Source organism: Tripterygium wilfordii, chromosome 20, assembly GCF_013401445.1.
Source record: "Tripterygium wilfordii isolate XIE 37 chromosome 20, ASM1340144v1, whole genome shotgun sequence".
In the NCBI taxonomy this organism is placed as follows: Eukaryota; Viridiplantae; Streptophyta; class Magnoliopsida; order Celastrales; family Celastraceae; genus Tripterygium; species Tripterygium wilfordii.
In genome coordinates this window covers 523,194-534,711 of record NC_052251.1, presented here as the reverse complement: position 1 = coordinate 534,711, position 11,518 = coordinate 523,194, and the positions used below count along the sequence as shown (strand labels likewise).

The following is an 11,518-nucleotide window of genomic DNA, read 5'->3' as shown; positions in this document are numbered from 1 at the left end:
AGCTCTTTACATGATTTTGTCCCCAGCCCCACTACACGACTTTTTATTTCGGGGATTCAGGTGTGAACTCATGTCTCTTGGAATGATTGAATGGGAGAGTATGACTACCACACATCTTACTATACATACATCATCATTGACACTCAAGTTGAAAATTCACATCCCAATACGTTAAGGATATTGTTCACTCTTGAATCATGAGTTGGTACGGATTTATTCTTCATGAATCGTTGTCAATAGTTCTTAGGCCTAGGGAATGTGTCACTTGTGTCAGAGTGCTAAGATTTTATTTATATCACTCGGTTTGGATTACGTCAATCTGATGTGAGATATAGTATTGACACTCGCTTGCACTTATAGGATGGTTATGCTAGACCAAATAAGTTGATAGGTAGAGGTCGCGTCCAAATTAATCGAGACTTTGCTCCAATACCGTATTGGAAAATTTAAGCCTAAGCACATCAATGATATTATCCGCTCTAGATCACAGGCCCACAGATTTATTTTTCATGGACCGTCATCAATAGTTCTTAGGCTCAGAAAATGTCTTACTTATGTGTGAGGTGCTAAGATTTTATTTGTATACCACTCCGTTGGAGACCTGATTTGGGATATAGTATTGATACACCCACTACACTACTCCCCATTAGCTGATATTGATGTTGATATTGATATTGATGGAGGGGGGCTATGTCTATTTTTCGTTAAGATCAGGCACACCAAATCATAACAGAATCCAATTTGTTTGGACGTTTAGGCCTTTTAAGCAATAGCCCAAGGGAGCAATGTGGCCCACTTTTAATCCAAGAAGGCAAAAACAAGGAAAATCATGGGCCGTTTTGTTCTTTGAAACGTTTACGGGCTTTCCAGCCTCATGGGCTATATCCAAGGTAAACCTTATAATGGATCTTAATAGCAGCAATGCAGCATGTCCATCTCCGACTGGCCCAAGTATCAATTGATTCTGTTTGTTTCTATCTCGCAAAGTCCAAAACAAGGGAAACACATGGGCCACTCTTATAGGCTTGCCTGTCATGGACTATCAAGAACTTAATGGGCCTCAGTGAGTCCAAATCGAAGTTCTCTTTTGCCTAGCCTTGGTCTTCAATAACTGGTCTGAACTTCGTCAATTAGTGCAGAGCCTCGAAATCACTACGAAAATTCCTGGCACAGCCTGTGCAACTTATTGATACCAACAACCCTTCCCAGTTTCCATATCAAATAATTAACAGTTTGTCCACTTTGAGCCTAGACCCTCACGGATTTGTCCTTCCAAACCCACCTCATAATGGACCCAGGAAATTGGTCCAGCAACGGCTTCTGCAGGCTCGAGCCAGTGGTCCTACAATTAGGAAAATCATTACAAATTGTTAAGGGAGTTGGACCCCTTATATCTAGCACATCATACCCACATCTAGGCGATGTTCGTAAGTAACACTTAGGCTCACATTGACCCCTTTAATTCTGGGTCAGTCATTTAAGTTTTAAAGTGAACAATGAAGAATTCTGAAGTCTCTTAATATCAAATCAATTGTTAGGACCCATCCCTTGAATATCCAAGTCATTATGCTCTTACAATCCTAAGGTTTAAATAAATGTTTTTTTTAAAGAAATCATATTTATATTTTGATCGATTTTTCCAATTCAATAATGTATTTTTTATTTGAAATAAAAATAAAATTTAATATAAAAAAATCATGACAATTCTAAATCGTTAAATATGAACCCAAAACATTTTACGTATTTTCATTTTAAATTTGAGTTAAAAAAAACCCATATATGTAAATGCCCAAAACTAGAAGAAAAATAATGAGCTATTTTGGATTCTTGTGTACAACTTGTACAAAAATTCCAAAATGGCTTCTTCACTTTTGACATAAAATCTGTCCAACTTGTGCTCGAAAACCAATTGTTCTTTCTCCATAGTTGAAAGTCGAAACCCATGCAATGTATTGCCCCATCTCCAACAGTTATGTAGGGTTTGCAAATTTTAAAGTATCTTATCATTGTTAGTCAAGTAGCCAAGCCTTATCCTCATCCAACATCATTATTGTGATATATTTTTGAAGTATCATTGGTAGTGATCACAAGTGAGTTTGCCAATTCTTTAATTAATATGTGACACTTGCTAAGCTAGAAAGCAATGTGAGATCACTTGAATGTTGAAACTAAGCACATATGGAACAATGTATATAACTACATATTTAATTAGCTATTCTAGGTGGCCTGAATGAAAGTGAACAAAACCAACCAATGTAAACTAATCGCATGCCACTTAGGACCCACAATATGATTCATATGTATCATCTCATTTTGTTGATGAATGGACATCTTGCCTTAAAAAAACTCATAGCTAGACAAGGTGGAAAAAAATAAAAAGATTCCTGGTCGGACAACATCACGTGTTTATGAAATATTTATATGTGCGGATTGAATTTCGAACGTACTTAATTTACCAAACCCAAAGCAGTTTAAATCCAAACAAGTAAACCATATAATAACCTAATTCGGGTTAGGGTTTGGACAAGTAAATCGAACAAACTTTATGTGTTCCGACCCGAACTTGATTTTAAACCAGATAAAAAATTTGTGTTTAGAACTGAATTTCAAACATATAATTTATATTCAAACTTGATTTAATCCAAGTCGGACAAATTCGATCATCCAGATCGGATATAATTTTACCAGCCCCATAACTAGGTAAGTCAATCCCAACTTATCTATAACCTATCTACATAGAATTGACAACCTAATATAGACAACTCATATCATTCTTCTATGACAACATAATAAAACCATGTTCATATCTCTTTCACTCACAATAATGGAAATCTGATGATAGAGTTGTATGGAAAGGGAAATCATATATTGTGCACATGTTTAACGTGTCTCACTAGAGGCATTTTCTGTGAGGCATCTCTTCATTGTTCTTGTGAGTCTAAAATGAGTTGGTCACCATAAGCAATTAGTTTTCTCAAACCATATAATAGAAAAATGACAATGTAATTTCATTGATTTGCCAAATTTTTGTTTATGATCGTTAAATTATTCAGGCTTGGCACCATAGGCACGCTCTAGGCTGCTCCACACGTAGATGTGGGGTGCATTGATCACTTCAATGTGATTTTTTTAGGATGGTCACAAGCGTAGCAAACCCTTACTGGACGTAATCATAGAATTACCATATGTCGTAAAATGTTCGGTTTGAGTCATAATTATTATCCAAAAGACGAGTTTTCATAATTACTGTCCAAATGATTAGTCTGTCACCACAATCCCAATAGGATACCAGCTGACAATGAACCCTTCAATGTGATTCACTGGACAAAACAACTTCATATTAACCTAGTGGTTATATCATCGAGTTTAGAGTTGAAAGATCCCTCAGGTCGGGTATTCAAATCGGTGGTACAAAACATCTTGCGTTTCATAAGCCAAGAGCCGATGGCACAGGCCTGCATCTAGTTACTTGCGCATTGGGCTTCAACTCATGACTAAATTGATGACCCATTGTGTACAAAATTGATGACCCATTGTGTACAGAAGATGGTCACTGTCGAATTTAAAATTGATCCAGGGATTATAAAATGATCGTTGGACTAGGAAGTTCTCGATCAACCCAAAAAAGTGATTCGTTGGACGGTCACGATAACTCTTGATGCATATCAGGGACACGTGGCAGCACATTCCCGATCGCACTCACTCACACAGCAATAGTGAATCAACATCGTATAGGGAGAGAGACCAGCCTCAGTACAAGTAGCCGGCACGTCATCTCCTTCAATAAAGAAGAAATCACCAGTAAAACAAAAGGCCGAACCACGAGTCAACTATGGTTTCTAGTAAGTCACGCTATGGGCTCATGTGTTAGTTTCTCATTGGCTGAAAGAACACTTGGTCGGCAATTTGGACGTATTTAGAGAAATTTACAAAATTCCACGTCAGCAAATTAAAGTCACCTGTAGCATTAAAACCTGAAAGTCGTGTGCATGATTCAGTAATGGAGAAAAGTAGAACAATTGTAACTTGTCAAGAGTCGAGAAGGAATTCTCCTATACGGATCTAAAATACAGATAACATTTTAAGAATGTGAATCAATCAAATAACAAGTGAAATTCATAATTTTGGTTCCGACGTATTTAAAATTAGTGATGAAAAAGTGATCTGTATTTTATATACCCAGATAGGAGAGTTCATGAAGAAATTAGATGAGTAAGTAATTGAGGGCCCACAAGTAGCAGCCAAAACACAGAAGATGCGGTCCATATCACCCCAAAAGAGATCAAATTGCGTAATCATCTAATCGTACGGTCATGAATCAAAGGACACAAAAATGGCCCACTAAATATGAATTGAAAAGTGATGACCAAACCCACTTGTATAAAAATCCAAACCATGGGCGGCTCACCTACTTAATGACCATCCCTGTCACTTTAACCAATGCAAGCTTTACAAGTGCCAAACGAAAATGTTAAGAATGTCTGTTTTTTTATCCCAATTATTTTAAATACAGAGAATGACGCACATAATTCATGTAAAATCGTATATTCTTGTGCATCCCTATAAAATTTTTTGCACCCATCTCAACATTTAAGGTAGGTGGTAACAAAAAATGTTGAAATTCGTAAAACTATTGTCCGACCTAACTTTTAATACCATCCACACGTTCCAATGACAAAAAGGCCCTTAAGGACTCATCATACCTTCTAATTAATCAACACCATAGGATCAAAATTTTCTGAAAATGGAAAGCTTGAAAGAAGAGCATATATGCATATATTCATAATAAGAAGAAAATCTATCATTCCCATTATTAAATATTAACATCCCCTCCCTTTTCCAGGGAGTACATAGACTTTTCACTAACAAAACCATAAGAAAAAAAAAAACACTAAACCCATATATACATTTTTGCCCCATAACTAATCCAAGACTTATGTATAACCAACCACTCTAGTAGCAACCCTATTGTCTTCATAGCTAAAGAAAAGCTTATTTGCAATCCAGTCTTGTTTTTTTTTTTTTTTTTTCATTTATTTTAATTTCTACCCCCAACTTTTCAACTTCTATTGCTGCTTCTATGTACACAAGTAAGGTGGCTATGTTCTCATGCCAGTCGGGGTATCCTGTGAGAACTTTTTCTACATTGTATATGTAGTGATGATAGGCATCATAAACTAGAAGCTACTATTCAATAGTATTCTATGACTAGTCCTCCCATGGGAGCACGGTGTGGAATACCCTTTCTTCGCTTGATCGTCCGGAAACTAGTGGCAGTTGGGGGTGGTGTTGATGGAGAGAAGCTTTGATCTTTACGGCTGTTGTGGCTGCTGCTCTTCTGCCGTCCGTGGCTGCTGCTGCTGAATGAGTCTTCCGAATCCGATACCATTGCCAGCTGATGCTTTTTCTTCCTTTGGAAGTTCTTTGATGTCCCAACAATCTGTAATATAATTCAAAGCCGACTAATAAGAACGGGATGACCACCAAAAATCAAAATTGAAGACTTTGCACCAACAATCATGAATTCCTAAACAAATGTATCACATTCAAATTCAATTGAGACGAATTGTTTCTTTGTTTTGCCAGGAGAACAATACAATCCTACACAGGCTTCCAATTTCTCCCATTTAATCTCCCAGCAACCAAACAGCTTAATAGTAACATTAGAAGATTCAGAGTTATTACCTTGCAACCAAGAGAGCAGAAGCGGAAGGAATCAAGGAGGCTGCGCTCGCAGACTTCACAGGTATTGGTGACGCCTTTACCCGGCCGAGGCTGAGGCCTCTCATTCAGAAACACAACCCTGGCACTGTTGATCACATAGGTTTGGACTCCAGATATGTCCAGCACCTTTTGTATCTCATTCACCCTTATCACATCATGGTATGAAGACCTCCTTATCTGTCACCAACAAAGATCCTAACAGAGTTAGCCATGTGAAAACTCATTACTCAAAACCCAAAAAACATAACAAGAAAGGACAAAAGATATTAGTGTAGTTGAAATGGGTTTCTGTGTTTGCTCCATTTGAATGCAAAGAAAATGCAGAAATCAATGGAAATTTATAATTGGAATTAGTGTTTCTTGGCTGTTGTCAATGGAGTACAAAGTGAAATAAATGTGGACCCTTTCAGGATGAGAAACTTGCGTGTAGGGAAAACACGGTATTTCCGTGAGAACAAGTTAAATGCAACGATTGGAAACTGTGAAAATACAAGGAAGAACAAGAATTCAAATGTCATATAGCTACTCAATTGAGAATAAATTGGACAGGCTTTTCTATAATGAAAACCCAGAACAGAGACAGCACAATGAAATAATGTATTTCCTTTCTTTGAGCTCATTCTGTCTCAGCTATGAAATGAAGCTTAAAAGGAGAAATGGGAAACAGAAGTCAAAATCAAGTAAATAGAAAAAGAGCAGAACCAAATCTATTGAAACCCCAAATCCCCACTGCTAGCCTAATTACAGATTTGACACAAATCTCAGTGAATGATTGAATGAAGAACACCAAAAAATGTACCAAACAGACTGTAGGAAAACCCAGATTGTTGAATTGCAAAATCGAAAATCAAACCTGAATAGCACGATGATCCTTGTGGTGGTGAAGGCAGAGAGAGCAGAGAGCACCATTCATGCAATCCAGGCAATACATATTGCATTCGCTCTTGTGAGAATCAGCGTGCACCTTGCATTGAACAAAGAATCTCTCTTTCAGCAGAGGCTTCAGCCATGGCGGCCATCTGTTGTCCTCATCTTCAGGACCACCAGCACCCTATACAAAACCAATAGTATAAACACATTAGCATCACATCTACAAACAAATTGTAGATAACAAACAATAAAGACTGAGAGAAAATTCATCACCAATGAACCAGTTTTGAATAAACAGAGGAAATAGAATGGAATGCCAGAAGAAAAAAGAAACCCCCCCTCCCCCCATTTCATTTCAACAGAGAAAAATTATTTTTTGAACACAAAAAGACCAAAGAAGATAAAAGAGGGAAAGAACTGGTAAAGTTAACCAGAAAGAAAAGAGAAAAAAGGGGGAGAAAATGTGTTTGATACCATGATTCTCCTGCTTTTCGGTTTGATTTCCCTCACAGTGGTGTCTTGATTATCGATCGCCAGCTTGAAAGACCTAATGGAGCAAGGGACTCTGTTGTGTGGGGTTCTAAGAGAGAGTAGGAGTGGAGGCGGCGAGACAGGGAATCGGTAAGCAAAAAAATTGGAATTCTTTGGAGAGAGAGAGAGAGACAGAGACAGAGACAGAGAAGAAGAAGGGTGTCTACTGTGTTCTTAATTTCTTATCCTTTTTTCTACAAGTATCCGAACCTAAGTCCGAACCCGAACCTACACCTAAAGATGCGTTTGGTTCAAGGAACCCACCTCATCTTTTTTTCTTTTATTTCCTTTCATTTTCATTGCCTCTTTGGTCTTATCATAAATTTCTTATTTTAATTATTAGGGTTTTTATTGTCTCTCATTATTGATGATTAATAATTCATGTAAAAAAATTTGGTTTGGTGGGAGTGACTTGTGCAATGACTATTCTAACTTTTTTTTTTGATTGATATGGTATTCTTTTAAATTAACGAAAGTAGAGATAGCAAGGAAATTTACCTAGAAACAATCACATTGAAAGAGTGCGTAATGAGGTATATTGCCTAATAAAAATAAAATTTATGTTTTATTTTCTTTTGTCATAATCTTTATTTTTCAATTCCACTTAGAATGGATTTGATCTTCTAAATAATTTATTATCTTTATATTTTTTTTTAATTAGTTATTCAAAATTTTGTAATGGACTCTTCTAACTTTAATTTTGATAGATATGGTATTGTTTAAATTAATGAGGCGTCTATTGTCTAATAAAAATAAAATTTATGATTTTTTTTCTCTTTTGTCATAGTCTTTATTTGCCAATATCTTTCTAAATATATTTTTTAAATCTTCTTTATATTTATTTTATAGAAGTTATTCAAACCAAAATTTCTCTTATAGTTTTCTAAACAAGAAATTAAGCTTGTTTCTTCAAATGTATTACGCTACAATAAAAATATAATTAGGAACTTTTCATCAAGAATTTTTTTAAAATCAACAACATATATACAAATGTGCTAAATGAGGGTACAAGATTCATTGACTTTGGCCTTATCAAGCAATGAGACAAATTAATGAGGAAACCTTACCCACTATAGGATAAGAGCTAGGGCTTTGTAGTAATAGGGTTTAGATAGATTATATCACGTTTGAGGCCTTGGTTTATTTTGTGTTCGGTTCACTAGTTTTAAGTCGGCAAATCCACTATCCATTTCCCTTTTCTTTTGAATGTTTTGATCATAAAGTGCTAGTTGTGTTAAGTCTAAATATGACGTAGTTTTCTTCATCAATTAGTGTTTATGGACTCAAGTTATGTTGTTGTAGGCATTTTTCTTAACCGAGAACAACATAATATATATGAGTCTAAACTCGGGACATATAGATAAGCAAATGTCTAGTACTTTAGTCGTCCTTCTCATACAATCAATACGTTTTTTAGGTCAAAGAACAAATAGCAACGACCCAAGAAGAATAAATTAGTGCGAGCCTTTGACCCAAAATGAACAATATTAATTTATAATATTTTGGTTGAATTTTCTAACAAACCCCTTGAACCAAACACAAAATGTCGAATTTTATCATAAAAAATTTGTCAACTCCATTGTTTCTCCTCGAAATTTAGTTGAATTGAAACCCATTTTAACTTCAACTAATCTTTATGCTTTAGCAGCACTATAATACATAATATTAACCCCCTTTTTTTATTATTATTTAATGGAACATTTTATTGCAACAGATGGACATGCCAAATCAATGTCTAGTTTACTAAGTTTAGGACAATGTCCTTGTACTGATTATGGTGTTGATCTGGTAGAAGACCACACCAGTCCAGCTTTTGTCATTACTCATTCACGGTAAGATTCATTCAATGTCTTTTTTTTTTTTTTTTTATATATTCCCTCAACATATAGTATTTTGCCACAGACGGATTAAACAACCGGCCAATCCTTTTGGAAATGGTCCATATATGACAGGGAAAAAAAAACTGAATTTCACACTTAACAACCTCTTATCCAAAAGGCTCCCGCATCGATAGGACAAGAAACAGCAGCATGTACGCAGACTTTATCATACAATACGTGAAGAGATTGTTTTAAGAAACTAAACGAGCGACCTTTACGTTGCATCCCATTACTCTATCACTATACCATATATTCGCATGTATATATAGTTTTACAATGAAAAAAAAAATTGGAATCTTAATAAAAAATTAGAAAATAATACTAACTTTTTAATCATTATTATGAAGAATGTATTTGGGAAAAAAAGAAAAAGAGAGATTCGATGCGTGAAAGTGGGTTAGAGTTTCTTTCAATTGACTAGTTGGGGGAGGGAATGGTACAAGGAGTCAATGGAAGCTTTGAACCCACGGTTACGGCACACAATCAATGACCAAATCAATTATTAAATAATTAATTAATATAAACTTTAAATATTAGTTAATTAATTAATAAAGACTGAAAAAGAAAAAGGCGTGTTTCACACCATCATCTGTTTTGCTCGGTTATGGTGTTGGTTGATGACTTGACTCGCACATCACACGCCATTTTTTCTGGGCTCTTAATGGGCCCTACTTTATAATTGACACTGGCGGGCCCCATTCTTTAGTTTCGTGGGCGGTTCTGCTTGCGTGGGCCTAGTTGTGCGTGTTTATGCTTAGCATTCATACTTCATAGTTCATATATATATTCGAAAAACAAAAATAAAATGAAAAGGCAAAAATGCAAAAGATAGAAAAATATATTAGGATTCCATTTTATAATTATTCATAAGTTACTTCTATAAGCAACTAATACAAAAGTATCTATAAGTTACATTTGGTTGACGTCGGAAATGGGAATGATAATGAGAATGACCATTACAATGATACGTTCGGTTGCATCAAGGAATGATGATAGTAATGATGGATTACAATGTTTGATATGCAAAACATTTTGTTGGAATGGAATAGGAATGATGGCCCCATCCCTTAGTTTCGTGGGTTGTTTTGCTTACGTGGGTCCACCAACGATGTGGTTTATAAGGGTAAGCACAACCTTAAACACTTAAAGTGTCTTTTGAAGGACAAAGTCACCCCAACTTGAGGCAAGAGCGTGCACAACACCTCAAATGCATTAATAAGTCTAACTTCTATGATCTTCATATGTTATATATGTTTTATAGATTTTAAAATATAATATTATTTTTTAAATATATTAAAATAAATAGAATTATAATATTATTTTTGGTATGCAAAATATATGTGAGAATGGAATGACAATGAAATGCCTATTGACCACAATACCCTTATGTTTTAATGGGAATGACAATTCATAGGGGGAGGTGGGCATGGTCATTCCATTTCAAAACTCCTGAAACCAACTAAACATAGGAGTGATAATAAAATGATATAATGCCTATTACCATTCTTTAGTCAAAGGGGCAACCAAATGTAACAATTTGGCCTGAACACTACAAACCAATGTTATCCTTTTTGGCCAAATATATGTACGATTTTATTCTTCTTGGACGTCGTCATTAATTCTTAGGTTCAAAAGATGCGTTGGTTGTATGAAAGGGACTTGAGTACTTGACCTTTACTTACATTAAACTTGAATGATCGGTTTTTGATCGGCATGGAATAAAATCTTAACAATATAAGATTAGATACCAGCTAATTTTTAGCAAACAGTTTCTAAAATTAGTGAAAATCAAAACGGGTAAAAAATAAAATCCACCAAACCCAACCCTAACTGAAAATGAATTTCTATTTTTATTTATAGATCTTGTGCTACTATATATGCATGTCTTTTATCTTATAAATAACAATCAAGTCAACCTAATACACTAATACAGATAATCTAATTAAGAACAAGAAGATGCTACGACAATCAAAGTAATCTAATCATTGTACTGCTAAGTATTCATTATATTTTAGTATTTTACAAGCTCCTAGCTAGAAAGTTTTTATTTAAGGACAATGTGGGGGCCCAAATTAGGGACTTTTAATGAGTAATTAGCTCGTTTATAACGTTTGTTGTTAGGATATGTATAAACGATATGAAATGCCCAAACGCAATAAGTTAACTTATTTGCAGGGTAGAATGACAAATAAGGTCTTGAGTTGAAATCTTAACTTCTACAATTTTAGACAATTCTTGTGGGATCGATACTCTACTCATGAATATATTACTTATGCGATCCGTACACTTGTGAATTTTGCATAACAACACCCCTTAACAGGTTTTGAATTTCTATGTGTTGGGTCATTCGAATTGTCCAACCTACACGTGCGGAGGAGTGTTAGAATATGATTTAGATGATGTGAAATGTACTAGATCAACAAGTTAACTTATTGGATTAAATTAAATGACAAAATAACAAGTTATAAGATTTATCACAAGAGGAGAGCAAAATTAATGACATGGTTTATTGA

General features: G+C 35.1%; 1 protein-coding gene across 1 annotated transcript; it reads right to left on the bottom strand.

Moving 5' to 3' along the window:
* Positions 1-4,757: 4,757 nt before the first annotated feature.
* Positions 4,758-7,394, bottom strand: LOC119987489. Its single transcript, XM_038832411.1, has 5 exons — positions 7,390-7,394; positions 7,069-7,288; positions 6,578-6,775; positions 5,686-5,901; positions 4,758-5,440 (listed from the first exon to the last, which is right to left on the bottom strand). The coding sequence occupies exons 1-5, from the start codon at positions 7,392-7,394 to the stop codon at positions 5,192-5,194; spliced, it is 888 nt and encodes a 295-aa protein (XP_038688339.1). The 3' UTR covers positions 4,758-5,191.
* Positions 7,395-11,518: the final 4,124 nt, after the last annotated feature.

What these genes read in the sequence shown, in the direction of transcription:
- LOC119987489 (XM_038832411.1), bottom strand. An exon ending in CGAAAAGCAGGAGAATCATG is followed by an intron (nt 6,776 to 7,068) that starts GTATCAAACACA and finishes GGTTTTGTATAG; the next exon opens with GGTGCTGGTGGTCCTGAAGA. An exon ending in AGGATCATCGTGCTATTCAG is followed by an intron (nt 5,902 to 6,577) that starts GTTTGATTTTCG and finishes TGTTGGTGACAG; the next exon opens with ATAAGGAGGTCTTCATACCA.